General features: G+C 37.1%; 2 protein-coding genes across 3 annotated transcripts in view; one reads left to right on the plus strand and one right to left on the minus strand.

Moving 5' to 3' along the window:
• Positions 1-18401, plus strand: part of APPL1 (adaptor protein, phosphotyrosine interacting with PH domain and leucine zipper 1) — a 53306-nt gene that overhangs the window by 32641 nt on the left and 2264 nt on the right. Inside the window, exons 13-22 of the mRNA XM_030570510.1 lie at positions 2496-2552; positions 3927-4018; positions 4596-4778; positions 7179-7228; positions 7732-7906; positions 8018-8054; positions 9833-9979; positions 10234-10284; positions 10674-10763; positions 13125-13275. Coding sequence (XP_030426370.1) covers positions 2496-2552; positions 3927-4018; positions 4596-4778; positions 7179-7228; positions 7732-7906; positions 8018-8054; positions 9833-9979; positions 10234-10284; positions 10674-10763; positions 13125-13274 — 1032 coding nt within the window. The 3' untranslated portion in view covers position 13275. The remainder of the gene's footprint in view (positions 1-2495; positions 2553-3926; positions 4019-4595; positions 4779-7178; positions 7229-7731; positions 7907-8017; positions 8055-9832; positions 9980-10233; positions 10285-10673; positions 10764-13124; positions 13276-18401) is intronic.
• ASB14 (ankyrin repeat and SOCS box containing 14) overlaps positions 6737-18401 on the minus strand; it is a 41734-nt gene continuing 30069 nt past the window's right edge. Inside the window, exons 11-12 of one of the 2 annotated variants that reach the window (XM_030570515.1) lie at positions 15837-15875; positions 6737-7216 (exon numbers count right to left, since the gene is read on the minus strand). In XM_030570515.1, coding sequence (XP_030426375.1) covers positions 7164-7216; positions 15837-15875 — 92 coding nt within the window. In that variant the 3' untranslated portion in view covers positions 6737-7163. Of the gene's footprint in view, positions 7217-13276; positions 15876-18401 lie in introns of those variants that run through there. The other variant, XM_030570514.1, reaches the window with a different exon arrangement.

Here is an 18401-nt window from a genome sequence, read left to right on the forward strand (position 1 = left end):
GAGGGAGGGTCTTCTACAGGAATGTGGATACCGCCCTGGCCCCTATGCAGCTTGCCTGTGTGCAGCCATGGTCCTCCCACCCCTCGCTGCACAGTGGATTGGACGAGTTAGCCTGACCGGGACAGGGACCACGGTGGCTCTCCCGATCAATTTGAGAAAGCAAATTGCAAACGCTCTTGCAGCAACATTTCAAGAGATTACCGAGGCAGATTACAAGACGTTATAGATCAAATCAATGGGCTATTCCACGTTTAGGCATGCATGCAGGCAGCCATAACCAAAATCCTCCTCTCCCAAAACATTGAAATCTACTTAGCACGAGCACGAGCCTCAGCTTCCTCCTCAACATCAGCTTCCAGCTGCTGCGACTGGCTAGCCTCCTCCGGGCTTGAGAAGAGCTCCTGGCTGCATGTGTCCTGGGACTCCGGGGTGTCTCCCTCCACGCCAGTAGCCTCACTGTCTCCGTCCTCTACAACATCCCCCACTTCTCCCTGCTCTGAACTCTCCATCGTGCTCCTAGGATTTGCAGTGGGGTCACACCCAAGTAGGGCATCCAGCTCCTTATAAAACCGGTAGGTTGTGGGGGCAGCTCCTGAGCGGCGATTTCCCTCACGGGCTTTGCAGTACGCACTCCTCAGCTCTTTAATTTTTACCCTGCACTGCAAGGTGTCCCGTTCATGGCCCCTTCTCATCAAGGACTGCGATATCTGCCCATACGTATCATAATTTCTCCTGGAGCGCAGCTGTGTTTGCACAGCCTCCTCTCCCCAAACACTAATGAGGTCCTGCAGCTCTGCATTGGTCCATGCTGGGGCTCGTTTGGTGCGTGGAGGCATGGTCGCTGAGTGATTGATAGATTAATTGCACTCCACACCTGGCTGAGCAAACAGGAAGGGGATTTTTAAAATTCCCAGGGCATTTAAAGGAGGGGTCAGGTGAGCACAGGGCAATGGAGTTTGCTTGATTACCAGAGAGGCTTCTTCAGGTATGCTGGGATACCTGCTTATGCCACGGAGGTCAACAAAAACGCTGGTGAGTGTCTACACCTGATGACCAGCGCTGGTGATCCAGTGCTGGATCCTCTACACCCGAGGCTCGACCGGGTGTACGGCCAGCGCTGCAAACAGGGAGTTGCAGCGCTGGTAGTGCCGTGCAGGTGTGTACACATCCTAAGTTGCAGCGCTGTAACCCCCTCACCAGCGCTGCAACTCTGTAGTGTAGACAAGCCCTCAGGCTTTCAGCAGCCCTTCTTTGCTTCCCTTATCAGGGGACTTTCAGCCCTCCCCAGGGAACTTTCAACAGCTTGCTCCTATCTTTTCCTTCATCTGGGGAATTTGGCAGACCTCACTGGCTGCCCCTGCCTGAACTTTCTTACTCCAGGCAGCTCCCCCTCTCTAGCTTAGAACTGAAGAGGATCTGTTAGCAAACTGCTCAGGTAAAGCCTATTGACCAGACACATTTCACTAAATTCTTGAATCTATTAAGGGTTTTCCAGAAATTGTGTGTAGCAAATCTGTTAAACGCCTTTAAATATTTGCTAAATAAAAATATTTCTTACTTTGCATTCATTTTTAATATAGACTTTCTTGATGTAAGAATAAAAACTTAACATTTATAAGCTTTTTGATTTCTATAATGCAAGTCTGAGCAGGCAGTTAAAGAGGAATATTGTGAAATCATGCTGCTATGTGGTGTTGCTGAATATATGGTGCAATCATCAGGGCATGCACCCATGCACTTTGACAAGGACCCCTAAATTCCTGTGATATTTTTATCACCTGGCTATACCCTTCATTCCCATCTTCCCCTCTCCACCCCTTTCCCCCCAGCACATCTATGAAACATAGCAGAAAATACTCACTTGTAAAATTAGTGTTATTTTTGACAGGGATTGTTTTTGAGGATGGGTTTTTTTGGTAAGATGCCCAGTTGATCCAGCTCTGCTCCCTGGGCCTCAGCTCCCATCACAATGTCCAGCAGCCCACCTCATAACCTCCTTTTCCCATGCATGCCAGAGAATGAGGGGGAGCTTGTAGCCAGCTTCAGCAGCTCTTCTCCCCAGCTCTTTGGGCCTCTGCTGCTGCATTGTTCTCCAAGTAGCCCAGCTGGCTAGCCTACAAACGTCTGGCTACAAGCTGAATTCTAGCTTAGGCTCCATGGAACAGTGCAGGCAGCATGCATTGTAATCCAGTTTACTCCCCCTTTCAGGAAAAGTTGACAAATAAGAGGCAGTGCAAGCAAGTTTCAGTAAGGCAGGGAGATAGAAAACAAAATATTGGGTGCTGGCTGCAATATTCTGGAGGTAAATTCTGCTATACGGTGAATTTCATGGCAAATTCAGTGAAATACATAGGCTGTGGCCTGTCACTCCTTAAAGTGACAAATTAAGTGCAGGGAGGTGGTGGGAAGAAAAGTCAGCTAAGATATATTTAAACAGGTTTTTAAAACTACAATATACTTATTAATGCTTTGCTTTTTTCCCCTCTCTCTTTTAGTGGATATGTACAATAAACAACATCTCTAAACAGATATATCTCAGTGAAAACCCTGAGGTAACGTTGATCATTTGTTTTATAATACCCAAAACTAACCCAAAGAAATGCATTTAAGTTTAGAAATGTATTCGTTTTAAGAGATCTGCTAGACCTAATTTTATAGTATGAAATTAAGTTGAATGCTGCTTACGTCTCAGACTAGAAATTTTTCATGGCAGGAAATGTAACTTTGTTTTGTAAAGCAGTGTGTGTATTGGCAGCACTTATAAACATTTATAAGCAAGTAATACACATTTCTTTCACCTGAATAATGAAAAGAGGGCACATTTAAAAATTAGCATTACTGAAAATGTAAATAACATTCTAAAAGTTGTTGCTTTTCAAGAACTTGTACCTGTATTTTGCTTATCACAAATCATTGTGATGCACGATGGAAAACTTCACTTTCTAAATGAGCTGACTGTCAAATAATCCTATGAATAGGGCCCTACCAAATTCACAGCCATGAAAGACATGTTCTGGACCATGAAATCGACCAAAATGGACTGTGAAATTGGTAGGGCCTTATCTATGAACAAAATTAATATAGTAACAGTTTGTGTAGGAAGGAGGCTATACATGGAGCTAATCAAAGTGGTCTTGATTATTCAGTAGGTAGCAAAATATAACCCTGGTTATTCAGAGGTCTTGGAGGACACCCAAAATCTTTGTAAATTAGGGTAATTGGTTGAATAAATGCTCACACTTATTTGCAACTGCTAAGCCATTCTCACAGGTGATGTTACTGCTTTCTGCTAGTCCTGTGGGGTATGTATATAAATCAAATGAGATACTCTTCTCCCTCAGGCCTTCGGCAGGTGCAGTGTTGTGAAGTACCGGAATGGTAACCTTCCATTGATCACATTCTGGAGTTGAGAACTAGTGGAAGCCATAATATACAGACACTATATTAAATTGTACATGAATCCTCTGTGGAACCATGAAATATAAGCTCCTCATTAAATACAGGAAACTTGAGAAGTGTAGATCTGCCAGTTCAGTGTGAGACGAAAACGTTGCTTGTGATACCAGTTTTCAATTTTTGGACTAATAATGAGTTTGTGGATAATAGCAGAGCTATTTGTCTGACCGAATCTAAATTAACTAAACTGTAAATAGGAAACCAAAGGTTTTTGTTGTCCCTGCTATGCAATCACTAATGTCAGTGAAACAAATGTGAGTTATATAAATGTATATTTTGATGAATACAGAGTTGGGGCCATATATCATCCTGGTATTAACAGGTGTTGCCATTGATCGGAACATGTGTGGTTCCAGCATAGGTTCAATTTATAGTGTCTCTTACTGCATGTAAATAAAACTTAAACTGAACATTCTAAATTGAATTTGGAGAAAATGTTTTCAGTTACCTTTTTTCTTTTAATTACTTAGGAAATTGCTGCACGTGTAAATCAATCTGCTCTGGAGGCTGTCACCCCCTCTCCTTCCTTCCATCAGAGACATGAGAGCATGCGGCCAACAATGTACATTACAGAACAGTTGGTCATTTTAAGAGCACGTTTCTAATGGGTGTCTGGTGAAGGCTTCTAAAATAACATGATTTGCAGAAAAGGTTTCAGTTGTCTACAATGACTTTTAAAATCTTTAACAGGATAAAAACAAGTTCTTGAACAATGTAGCAAGTGAATTTTTGATAAATATTTTAATGTTCTATGATGTATATTAAGAAAAAAATGATTCAGCGCTATATCGAGTTTTGGTATTTTACCAATTATGCCATGTGGCTAATTTGTTGGCTTTTGACAGTCTTGATTCAATTTTCTCAGTATTTTTAACAATTAGCATCAGACTTCTAGCTGTAGGATATTTCACATTCTAGCATGTTAGTGCCGTATCAGTGATGAGAGAAAGTAGTAAATGATTGAAATTGAATCTAGATTGCATTTCTTTTTACTCTGTAATGATAGTATTGTTCCTCTTAAATTTCTTCTAATATTTGTCTTGTTTTATTTTTCCCAAGTTTCAGAATATTATATTTGTGTCCACGGTGGAGTTTCATTTGTTATCTAAAAGGTTACATCTCTCTTTGTTTTGTTTTAGACAATCTCGGCCTCCGACAGCTCGTACAAATAGCTCTGGGTCTTTGGGATCTGAATCAGCAGCTTTATCAACACTTTCCTTGGATTCCCTTGTTGCCCCTGACACACCGATACAATTTGACATAATTTCTCCAGTTAGTGAAGATCAGCCTGGTCAGGCAAAAGCCTCAGGGCAATCGGGCAGGTAGGAGAAGCAGTGGAAGAAAAATTCTTGTATTTGTTTGTTTTACAATTACAGAAACAAAAGTAAGGAAAGCATATCCAGCCAGTAACTCCATCATGTGTATTGTCTTTGCTTTGATTTTTTTGTGACAAGTATGCAGAGAGCAGGGCTGCAAAACAGTATCTTCGTCATACGTAACTGTGAAAATGCCAAGTATTTGCTGTAGATACAAGATGTAGTTTTTCAGTTTTGCAGCAGTTTTTCTCACCATGTTTAACAACTTATGCTTCATAATCATTTGGTTTTAAAAATATATTTTCCTTTCCTATTGCTTGCTCGCTCAGCACCTTGGGTATTTCCTCTTGGAAACTCAAGAGAAATTTGGTAGCCCTGCCTCCAGGTGATGATGGCATACTGATGACATTCTTCCTAAACTAAAAGGTGAGTGAAAATGATCTAGGCTTCTAGAGCAATCTTCTACAGACAGGTTGAGAATTGCCTTACAGTTATCCCAAAATATAAAACCACATCTTTCTCCTGCTTGTTTTTGTTTGTTTTATTTTTCCATTCAAAATAAGAGGCCTGATAAGACACCATGCATTGCCTTTACAGAACTGTTTGTACAGAGTTCAAGTATTAATCTTTTTTTGTTGATAGTAGATGCCATTCATTTCAGGGAAACTGAAAACTATTTTGTGACTTATGGGTGTCTTTTTACAAAAATATTTGCGTTGTGTGGTGTTTGACTCCATGTTGGAGTGTCTGCTACCAGAGAGAAGACACTTAGAGTGAGCGCGCACGCGCGCGCGCGCACACACACACACACACACAATTAAATCGTGTGGTGTACAGTATTTAACACAACTCATTTTTCCTTTTTGTTAGAAGAATGACTGTTAAACAGTGCATCAAATTAAGTATACAACATATTGATTAAAATAGGTTGATAAGACCTGAACTGGGTTCTAGGCAATGAAAATCGTATAATAGTGTACCTAAAACTTATCTCAACAAAGAGATTTTTTTATCATATACATTCATAATTTTTTGTCTCAGGTGGGAGAGATTATATAGAGATGCAGTCAATATTTGCCTGAAAAGATTTTTAAGAAAATACTACGACATTTGGTATAGATTGGCAGTGTGCTGTACTTGTCTTAGTACCTTTATCACAATCCTTTTTTAAAAATTGTCACTGTGTGTTTCAGGTACAAATATGAAGTACATCTTTAGGTGATTTTTTTGCATTTCATTAGACCACAAAAAGCTTAGAATTTACTGTTCTGATTTTGAGATCCTGAAAATGTCTGAGTGCCAAGAAAGCATGGTTGTGGGAATTTTCCTAGGTATATTTGAACAGATGAACAATCTTTTTTTGGGACTCGCCATTGTTCTGTACATTTTTTGCCATGCAAACTTTAGTTCAGAGTTTAATTATTTAATTCAATGATTATCCAAAGTTCACATGCCACTTTTGATTAGTTTAAGTTAACATTTCATTATTAATTTAAAGATTAACAATCCTATTTTATAGGCCACACAAATAAAGAAGACAGACTTATTCTATATTATATATCAAGGCAGATGTTGGATTTATTCTAAAAATGAATTTTAGGACCGTATCAGACAATGGAAAAAGTAACACCTTCACTTGTTTCCTGGTAAAAGCTGATATGAAATTTAACTCTTATTTTCAGCTATCCCAGTTAGCCAAGAGAATACCTTTCCTTTCTCCATTCTCCTTGAGAGCTTCAGCTAGTTTCCCAGCTCCCAATTTTCTTTTTACATTACTTTCCTTCTCTTGAGAAATGCAGTCTGGAAGCCTAGAGTATTTTCACTTTATTATAATTGAGAGTAATTATGTGTTTGCTGAGAGTCAGAAATAGCCACATTTCTCTTGACCCTCTAGGAGTAAAACCCCAGGGATGTTTTCAGAGAGCTGCATTTGAGACAAAACCAGTGACTTCTCTGCAGTGAGTAATTCAACAGGTTAAAAAACTGGGGAAAGGTGTGCTATTTTTAATTAATCTCTTAGAGGACTAGCTTTAGGGTGCGCTTCCTGAAGCTGTTCAATGAGATTTAATCTCTTAACTGTGCCTTTTCAAAAATTAAGAAGGTTAAGTGATTCATTGGGGTTGCAGACAACAAGCGCAAATTGCATTCTACCACAACAGTGGGACAAATAGCTCTTGATATTTCCTCCCCACTCCCCAGATCCTGCGCTCTCCACTCAAATGCAGCAGCTTGTTTCTTAAACCCACATCTAAAGTCTGTTCTTGTGACTCATAGGTGGGCTATCGATTTTGATCCCAATCTGTGATATTGTTATATATTGCTTTATTTGATGCAGATTGAGTCTAGATTATATGTCAGTGGCTCTTGCACTCTGACTCCTGGTTTAATGTTTTAATTTTTTAATAGACGTACAAACCCATTTGGTGAATCTGGAGGCAAAAAATCTGAAACAGAAGGTAAAACAGGATTTCACTTAAGTACAAAATATTCTTGTTTGAGATGCTCTTCAAAACTAATTTGCTATAAAATTAAGACTTGTATACCAGTATTCATTTAAAGCATACTTAAGTGCTTTCTTCATGTATAGCAGATGTCTCTAAGATAACTAGCTTAGCACCCATTTCTGGACTGCTGGATTTCATTAGCACATATTGTATCAGATGAGTCAGGTGAGACTACAGTCTGGAAGTCTGACTATTTGAGTCTTTCATTTTCACTAAACCTGAGTGAAAAACTTAGTAGACAGATGTGTATCTTGCTATTTCAGTAACTGCACCTGTCATTCATAAACAAATATTAGAAGTATAATTTTTAATTAGTGTGGGTTGGGATTTTGTTTATAATTTTTTACTCACGTAGAAATCCTTCTTCTGCGATTAGTCATGGAAACAGTAATGTTTAAATAGGAAAACCTAGAAATGGTTTGATACTGCTTATTAAATACTCTTATCTGTCTTAGATTCCATTCTTCACCAGTTATTTATTGTAAGATTCCTTGGCTCCATGGAGGTTAAATCTGATGAAAGTCCAGATGTTGTTTATGAAACAATGCGCCAAATACTAGCAGCCCGGGCTATCCATAATATTTTCAGGATGACAGAATCACATTTATTAGTCAGTTGTGACTGTTTAAAGTAAGTATCCTTCCTAAATTTTACTGAAGTTGACTTTCACAAGTATATTTTCAAATGGCCCTTTCAATTTGGTAAAATTTACTTTGTGATTTGTTTGTTTAACATTTTTAGGTTAATAGATCCACAGACGCAAGTTACAAGGCTCAGGGTAAGTAATTTAAGTGCTAATGTTAAAGCAACCACTTCTTTTTTCTGATTTTATGTCTAATTTTGTTTGAATACAGTTTTCATTCTGTTAAATATCAACAGTACTGTGCTACTGTGTAATGAGATTTATAAACGATTTCCCACAAAACTTAGGTTCTTCTTCGAATGATTGCTCATATCAATTTTAGTGAGGTGTGTACAGGCGCCGCGTGCATGGGTGTCGGAAACTTTTTCCCTAGCAGCTACCCATCGGGTCGGCTGGGGAGCCCCCTGGAGTGGTGCCGATATGGTGTTCTATATAAGACCCTGATGGCCCGACCTCCCTTCAGTTCCTTCTTACCGCCCATGAGGGTTGTTGAAACAGTGGTCTCTTGGTTCCCTAAGTGCTCCACTAATCCCTAGCTTATCTCAATCGTTGTTGGTTAATTGTTAATAGTTAGTGTTTTTTCTTTATAGTGTTAAGTGTAAACATATCAAACAGTGGCTTTTTCATTATTTGAAATGGCAAGAGCATAATAAAATTAGCAAGATAGGTTTGTGTAGTAAGTACTAGAAAGTCAGACATTAACATTAAAGTTGGGATCTCAGTTACATGAGTCAGGAAATTCAAAAGATGATGGTTCTTATGCATTATTAAATTGGCCATGTTGCATGTCTTGTATGTGACATGGCTTATGGTCAACTTATTTTTATCTCTATAAATTAATAATACAGAGTAATGTCTTGCATTCTAAAAGAAATCAGTGGAATACTTGACATAAAATATATTCAATATGTCCACGTTCAGCTTCCAGTAGCAACCTTAATTTTTTTTAATTTTTGATTTCTGTTTGCTTGTTTTTTTTTTTAGTCTGTATTACATGAACAATAATGCTTTACATTTGATCTCTAAGTCTTTTTTAGAGAGCTGAAGAGAATTAAGGGTCTTTAGGGCTCTTTAATAGATGAACTATGTAAAACTCAATGGGAAAAGCAGCTGTGCATTCATGAACTGTAAGGTCGTAAGGGCAGAGCTGTATTACGGCTGTAAGCTGTTAAAGGTGACATAAGGCAATTCATCATGTGCCCAATGTTCTAAACTGTTTTAATATGAGGACTCAAAAAAAACCTAGATTAAAAAAAATTGTAGTGTAACTATTTTAACTTTGAATTGTCATAAGTTTAAAACTAAAACTATTTTCTTCAAACTTGAGTTGTTTTCAAACTTGGGTTCTTTTCAAAACTTCACAAAAGATGGAAATTTCTAGCTTCAGCCTTTTTTTAATTATGGGAGCAAAAATGTCAACTGAACATAATACAAAAAGTGTGTGTGTGTACGTACACGCGCACAACTCAAAATTCCTGAATGTATTCAGGTCATAGTTTTTAAAAACAATCTATCCTTGGACTGACATCACATATTGAAAATTTAGTCCCAGAAGGAATTTATATGAGAGAGCTGAGTATCTGAAAAAGAGTGTGTGTGCACATGCTTAGAAAGGAAACAAGAACTCAGACTTCACTGTAACATTAGTTGTTTGCAAATACTACACTACTCTCTGCACAATGTACATTTTCGATCTGCATGTGTTTGGTCACTGAATGTTTTTGATAACCTGTTTGTTTGTTGCAATGCCAAAAGCATTATCCAGCGATTTGATCAGGATATAATAAAATTCTTTCTACTGATGATGTCCATTTATTTTGTTATTTTTAGTAAGCTACAGTATATCGATATCTGGTATTCAAATATGTATAGACCAAACTTTAAATTCCCATGATTTCATCCTTCTTTGGCAGTTTCCTTTGCCAAGTGTAGTCTTGTATGCTACGCACCAGGAGAATAAACGCCTTTTTGGATTTGTGCTTCGGTCTTCAGGAGGGAGAGTTGAGAGCCATACAACATCTGTCTGTTATATATTTGAATCAAACAATGAAGGGGAAAAGGTATTACCATGTTATATACACTTTTATCTTGTTTCAAATCTGATGTGGATTTCAAGGTCTTAGCTCTCATTCAAGTTGTATAAAGACATTTTTAGAAGTGTTTTTTGTATGTTTAAAAAAAGTTAGGCTGTCAGTCCAAGGATCTGAAAGTACTTTAATACACAAAGTCTTTCTGAAGTTGTGGGAATTTTTCTTAATTTTAAAGGAATATTTATTTTTCATACTTTCTGAATATTCAATTTGTTTATATTTAGATATGCGACTCTGTTGGACTGGCAAAACAGATTGCTTTTCATGCAGAATTGGTAAGATTCTTAAGTAGGGGAAAAAAGGTGTGTGTGTACATGCAAAATACAGTATGCTAAGTATAAAGATAATAGCACTGTGTGTCTGGCAGTAATCTGCAGATTAAGAAATTTCTACAGAGTCTATTGCATAGTATCTAGGTGATATTTAAACTTGTCAAGAAGTGATAAAGATTTAATAGGTTTCATACTGATTGGAAAAGGGTATTGCAGATACTTCTTTTTTTGTTCGTTTCAGCAGAGATAAGTCTTTCAAGGTAAAAATAATGGTATACATACTTCATTAAGTCAAACATTAATATAACTATCTTAAGGAAACTCCTACAAAGAGGCAGTGTTTTATATATCCCAATTTACAAAGATTAGCCTTATTATATCTTTCTCTTTAGGATCGTAGAGCGTCAGAAAAACAAAAAGAAATAGACAAAGTAAAAGAGAAACAACAGAAAGAACTCAGTAAACAAAAGCAAATTGAAAAGGTATGTCTCACAATTACTTATAATACTAATATTTTCTTATCAGAGGGGTAGTCGTGTTTGTCGCTTTTTATAGATCCAGACTAGAGTCCTGTGGCACCTTATAGACTAACAAATGTATTGGAGCATGAGCTTTCATGGGTGAAATGCGCCTTTGTCTGACAAAGTGGTTAAAGGGTGAATACCCACGAAAGCTTATGCTCCAATACGTCTGTTAGTCTGTAAGGTGCCACAGGACTCTTTGTCGCTAATATTTTCTTATTCATTAACCTACATGCTGCTTTCATGGCACTGTACTCCAAACTACATCATCACATTCATTAGTAGAAAAAACACGGGGGGCTTGATTTTTAACTGGAAACTCAGCCAATTTGATTTTTTTCATTTGCTAAATGTACTAAATTTTGGATTTTGACATCTTTGTATGTCTTACACTATAGAAACATTTTAGGGTTAAATCTGAACAATTTTATTTCTTCTTCACTTCCTGAATCTAAACTTGAGTAAAGGTTAAACTTTTTTTTTAAATTTCCATGTGGTTGGCAGTATTGTTATAGCCAAACTCTTTGTAGATGATGGTGGTGTGTCAGTCTTTAGGCTAAAGACCTCATATTTTCAGTGCTGATAGTCAGCTTTGCAAATTCATACCTCCTCCTAAGCATTGAGCATACCCTGCTACCACAGCAGTGGACCCTTTGATCTGATGCTGCAAGCAAGTTTTAATATTTTAAATTTTAGTCTAGATCCTGACTGAAGCAACCTGAGAAAACATGCATATAAGATGCAACAGATGTGTTTGAACTCATCTTACATAGAAACTGCTTTTAAAAGTTTAGCCTTTTGAAAAATGATCAACTTTTACTTGCAACTGGGGGCAGGCTCAAACTGTAACTCTAAAAATATTGTTAACTTAACTGTTACTGTTGCATTGTTTTACTGACTTTAAAATTTTTTATCAATAAAATAAACTCCATAATCAAATGGTCTATTATGAAATCTTATACATCAGAGACCATAAATATCATATTGTATTTCAAAGTTTGAGTTCTTCTGCAATAATTCTCATCAGTTTAGAATTGAGTTTGCTGGGAATATGAATACATTGAAATGTTTTCTTGTTAGTTGTTCACACAGAGCTAGCTACTGCACAGGTGGATAAAACTGATCATTAAAAATGATTTTAAATTTAAATTTAATATAGATTAATTAAAAACACCTATTAAAATTATATTTGAAATAATGATTGCCTATGTTAAGGCTTACTAAAATAATTTAATGTAAATTTTAAAGAAAATTAAGCAGTATATGTTTGCTGCAATTTTTTTTTTAATAAAGTCAAACCACTTAATTGGTGGAAGTTATAGAATAGTGTTTGACAGCAGTTGCCTCTTCTGCAGGTGCAAAGAATATTTTCTGCATTTCAGTTTATTCAACCAGTTCAGTTCAGTGACTAGCTCATTCAAAGGTCAGAAACCAGTGGGAGTTGAAAAAGCAGAAAAGTTTTCCTCTTTAGGTTTATGAATAAAAACTAGATTTGAGAGAATGAAATCTACTAGTTCTAAAATATTGAAGGACATTCTGGTCACCATCAATTCAGTTCGTTCACTAAAGATAATATTTCAATAAATCAGTTAGTTTTAAATGCAAAATGTTTTGTTGAACTTTTTTGTATGTATCCAGTACAGTTTAAGGTAGTTTTTTTTTTTTTTAGTAAATTTAAAAAAAGTTGAAACACTGTTTCTGTGCATTGAATTAAATTTGGATTTCCATCCACATACAATGTGATATATCACAAGTAAAAAAATTAATATTAACTTAGTAAATCAGAAATGCATCATTCACTGTTTTCCCTAAAATAAGAAATGTACAAATTAAGAATCTGAATAAAAGTAAATTTAAGCTACATAATTGCTTCAATAAATGTTTGTAGATATACTATATCATCTTGATTAGCAAAAAGAAGCACCAAATTTAGACTAAAAACTGAATGTAGTTGCAAATTAATATTTTTTAATGAATACTGCCACCAAATGAAAAATCAACCTTTTTTAGGAAAATAACTGAAAAATACAAATGCAAGACCAGATTAAAGTTGATTATTTAAATCAAGATTTCCTTTCTGCTTTAAATTGTGATTTAAATCTGTCTACGCTGGTCACTGAAGTTGTTTGTTCTTGGTTTGCTATAAAATCTCTTAAATTTCTCTCTACAAAGCATTTACTAATCAATTTGCCAGTGCATAGCTCTAAATAAGATGATTTCCACCTTTGCAGAGGGGCACCTGAATTTGTTTTCACTGCGGAAAAAGTTCTGAAGTGAATATTTTTTCACCTTCTCTTCCTTCCTCCCTTCCTCCCATATTAGGACTTGGAAGAGCAGAGCCGATTGATAGCTGCTTCCAGTAGACCCGGTCAGAGCAGTGGAGAGGGACAATTTATAGTCCTTAGCAGTAGCCAATCAGAAGACAGTGATTTGGGAGAAGATGGGAAGAAGAAAAGAGAGTCCGAAGCATGAGGTTACTAATATTGTTAAAACTGGAATCTTTGGACGTATCTGTGGTGAAATGGCAAAAATTACACAAGAAGAAAAATAGAGGTGGAGGGTCTGCTTATTATATAGAAGATTTAACAATATGCTGACCAGATTATACTTTGTTGTTTTTTTCTTTTGAACATTCATTAACTAACTTTGCCTTTTAATGTAAATATGTACCTTCTTCCATGTGTGATAAAGAAGCATGGTGACATTGCCATGTTTGCTACAGAATTACATCTTCAAGACTTCTCTTAATTATGGAAACTTTTTTCACTTACCTGATTGTGCAGCTGGCTGTTTTAAAGCAAAAATTAATCTTCTGATTGGGCTTCAACAGTACACTGAAATATTGTTCTTTAAATGGCTGTACACAGAACATTTTGCAAGGAACAAAAGTGGGCTTTGAACTGACACAATGCTAAGCTGTATCTAAATACTGTTGCAGAGAATTGTTTCTGGTTTGTTTAAAAAAAAAAATTAATCCTCAGTAACACCAGATAAATGTGCAATAGTTTTAGATTGATGAGCGAGAGATTTTAATATTTGTTTTATGTTGAATTGGATGGTACTGTGTCCATTTCTTGTTAATATAACTTAGGACACTTTCTTGGATGATAAAAAAGATTTTACTCCATTTAACGTAGATAAGAATTAGAAGGATGTATTTGCATCTTGGTGATTGGAGAATTGTGTTATAAATCCTTTTACTTTCAGGGAGTATACACACTGTATTCTCATTTTGAAGCGAAAATACTACATTCTCAGTTCTCTGTCATGGAACTGTAGTTAACTGTCCAGTACTTGGGGTTTACTTTATAATAATAAGTATGTTAACATTGTGAAAATGTTGGATTAAACCAGCTGTTTGAAGATCTGCTGAATTACCCACATACCTTAGAATCAGTTCACTAAATTTACTAGAAAGAGTTTGCGGGGGGGAAGGTGTTTGGATCATTGCATGTAAATGTGTTTTGCAAAAAATATTTAACAGCAATAGGGTGCAAGCATACAAATCCTACTTTCTACCTAAACTGCGTGAAGACTTTTTCAAAGGTGTCTGCTTACAAGTCTTAAGCCTGATCTCCTTACTATTGCATGATGTACATAACTTATTTTGTACTATATCAAAAGTGCTTTGACCTTTTCATCTCGAATAGGAAACCATTTAATGTAAGAGAATTTATTTATTTTTGCACTGATTACTGTATATAGTGAAGTCCAATGAATAGAAGATGCATTTATGTATCAGTGTCAGGGAAAATCTAGTGTAGTACAGTAACGTGAGGCAATGTACTAAACATGAAAATACAGCTGTATCTCTGGGTCACTTTCAACTTATGTATATTTTCCTGTTTACATAAGGCTTTCTACATGTTCTAAATGTCATTTCTTATTCATTATACAATTTACTGTACACAGCCATTCCCATGAATACCTGTCCTCCAATCTAGAAGACTACCCATTTATTCTTGACAACTTGAAGATCGAAAGGCAGCATATGCAGATTTTTCTCCCTGTTTCTGATCTTAGGCTTATAAAAGGCTGGATGGCATCAGGAGTTTTGGACTTTCTATCTCCACAATTTGACCTGGCTGCTTACATTTCTGGCTAACTTTGCTCACTTATATTTCTTTTGCCAGCATCCCCTTCTTGCAGACCAGGTGACAGCCTACTTCACGCTTATTGCATCACACAATATACTGCCCCTACCTGCTTAAAATCCAAGTAAAAATTTCCAAAAACCCATGGGAAGCATATAAAATCGTGTCTTTTCAGTTTCTAGTTCATTAGGTGATCTAGTTATCTCTCTGTGAAGGATTGCTAAGTGGGTTGGCCAATTAAGTGTAACAGCCACCGCACTTCATGTGGGAGACAGTACCAACTTGAAGTTTTCTTGATATTCAATTTAAAATTTTCCTTAAAGCTTTATTGCATTATTCTTATTGAAGGGATATTTCAGAGAATTGGGATTGTTTGCTCCCATTAGTGTTGGGACTTTCATACTAATCAGTGTGCTTATCTGAACACTACATAGAATTTGTATAGCTTGTTAGAGGGCTATTCTGCCAGTATCCTTTTGCTGGGGTAGTTAATTTCCACCCTACTGACATGGTATTGTGTAGGGGAGATGCACAGATTGTGTTCAGAAGGCTGTGTTCTAACCTAGATAAATACCTTTGAATTACAGATTGACCTTCTTTTAGTTTAGATGTCGACTAAAGCTAGAGACAAATTATTTGCCAAAAAGGAACTGTTGTTGGACTCCCATCTATTTGAAGATTTTGTAATACGGGATTCCCATTAACTGATTGCGCTAATCCTTAAACTTGTCTGCAACCTGGAAAATGGCCACAACTTACCAGTTTGACCAGAATAGGGTTCCCATCGGTTTTTAGATAGCAAAGTAGATGACAAATAATATTGAATTGGTATCTCAAGTCTCAAAATTGTAGCACAAACACCCAGTCACAGCAGGAAACAAAACAAATAATACAAATTTAGATCCTACAGAATGACTATAATAAATCTCAGGTACCTTACCTGCTGTAATTGTCAATGAAATGAGATGGCGCCCTGGGCCTAGGAAGAAATAAACATCATATTCTTTATATACTTTTTTGAAGCCTACAGACATCAAATGCATCCACATTAGGTCAAGGCAGTAGCTGAACCTGGAAAATAGCTGTACCAGGGAATGTGGGATCCAGCCTGGAGGAGACTAGGGAGGAGGCCCATCCCCCAAATCCTTCTGTCCACTCATAACCATGCCATGTTTACAGGACAGGAGAGAGAGAGCCTGGTGTGATTCCAGCAAGTAGCAGGCAGAATAGGGTGAGTCTTGCTCCATTCAAGGGTTTAGAATTGTTCCAGCTCCCAGCAACTTTAAATCATCTATCCCGCTGACTCATGATCTCCCAGAGGGGCCATTGAAAGCCTTGGAAATTAGCCATTTAATTTTTGATTATCAGCTCTACCTAAACATTTTAATTTATTCTCAACCTTTCTGTAAGTTAAACAAGTCACTTCAGTCGTGATAGTCAATGCCTAATCTTTTTCTACATATTTCACAAAACCATTTTAGGGGAATGTTTTAAGAGTTTCTAAAAACATTTTGGGATTATTTTTTCTTATCCCTTGACTTTTAAGCCAGATGGCTTAGTTATCCTGAGTCTAGCTGTCCATGGCTCACAGGGAGTCATAGTATTCTAGCATAAATATTAGACTTACTTAAGCCTGGAAAAGCTCTACAAGGAATAAGAGGGAAGAGGGGTGTGTGTGTAGGGGTGTGTAGAATTTATTAGGGTGTGTAGGTCTTTAAGATGTGACCTGATATTGCATCTCTTCCATTTGTTTCTTAATTTCTGCATTAATGTCATGATAGTTGTTTGAGCCTGACAGTTGAGAAGCGAGAAGCATCTTTTCTGGCATTTTAGAATGACTCGGCTACTAAAAAGAAGCTGAAAACCCATTTCTTGATGTTAGAAGTACCTTAAGAAAGGAATTGAATGAAGTGGGTGATCCCCAGGAAAAGGGAAGTATTTGAAGTGAATGAAAAGAGAAGTCTTTAGACTTGGTAAAACAGTTTAATTGCCTACAGGGGATTAAAAACAAATGTAAGGTGATCCAGAGAGAGCATTGAAGGAAGTGGAGGCAGCATGAGTAGAGTGCATGCTCTAGGAGATTAGGGGGCTAAAGTGAAGAGATGGAGATGAGGCCAGTAGTGAGAGAGGTCAGGAATGTAGTGCTTGAGAGATGAGGGTGCCTGGATCTGTGACCCAGAACTACTTCAAAACTGAGAGGGGTTTGCCAGTTACCCCTGGTAGAACCACCAAGCCTCTCATGTATATGGGGCATGTACTGGTAATTTTTTACAAGACCCTGTATTTCCTGGCTTTCCCTTCCTGCATGTCTCCCTTGGCCTCGTAGCAACTAGGAGCGACCGTTTTTTTCCTCTGAATTATGAATTCTCATGGTGCTGGGCCACGGCAGGGCAATGGTCTTATTTAAGGTATAGCTATGCAGAGACTATCCTACTTGACTTAGTTTGAATCTAGCTAGCATGAGTACAGTAGCAGTGAAAACAGCATGGCATGTGTGAGCAAGCAGAGTATATACACAAGGTCGGGTGCTGGGCTTGTACTACTTGCATTGAACCTGCGTTGTGCTGCCTTCATTACTACCGTTATCCACACTATTGGGATTCAAGCTAGTTCAGGTAAACTAGCCTGTGCACAGCTTTGGCTGTGTAGAGGTAGCCCTACTCTGGCAGTGAATAAGCAGGTAGGGCTAGGGAGCCTGCTGACAGATTCCTTCCAGATTACAAAGTCACTGCTAAGGGAGATGGAAGGATGAAGAACAAGGCCAATTAGTAGTAGACAATGGTTGAAGGATAGATCAGTTCTGTGGTACAAAGCAAATTAATAAGGTACCATCCTGCTCTCATGAAGGGAAGTATTATCTTCAAGCTTTGTTACATAGCCTATGTCAAAGTAGCTGTTTGGCCGTGTGGAGTGGATTTTACCCCGCAGAACATGTGTTAGTTTCCAAATGCAATTGCTCCTTTCAAACAGTGGTTTCAGATTAGCTTCTGGGAGCTGTAAGAGGTGATTTTTTTTCCATATGTAACAGATTTTTGGAACCATATTTTGTGTAAAATTTGCAAGTCAATCACTGGGGAAAAGTGGTTTTGCCAAGATTTTTGCAAATTTTTAATAAATGGCAATGATTGAGTGGAGTGCAGAGACTCTACTAAAAATACTTTTTTAAAAAACATATAAGCTCCATGTTCTTAAGTTAACTAATTTGGCATGGCTTTTCCTACATTAACGTTTGGCTGTGGTTGATAGATTGCTATCAAAGTGCATGTTGGAATAAGATTGAAATACTGATTAGAAACTCTTCATTCAGTTTTCACTTCTATTTAAATACTTTGCCCTCCCATCTTTCTGTTACTGGGTGAATTATATTCTCTATAGCACCTGAAGTCATGGTCCTACAACATGTGAATCCAGTACATTTGGCCTTTTAAAAGCTCAGTTACTGAGAGAGAAGAGTTTAAAAATGCCATTTAACACACATACATTGTGGCAATAGCATTGGTTAGAA

This window comes from Gopherus evgoodei, chromosome 7 (genome assembly GCF_007399415.2).
Source record: "Gopherus evgoodei ecotype Sinaloan lineage chromosome 7, rGopEvg1_v1.p, whole genome shotgun sequence".
NCBI classification, from domain to species: Eukaryota; Metazoa; Chordata; order Testudines; family Testudinidae; genus Gopherus; species Gopherus evgoodei.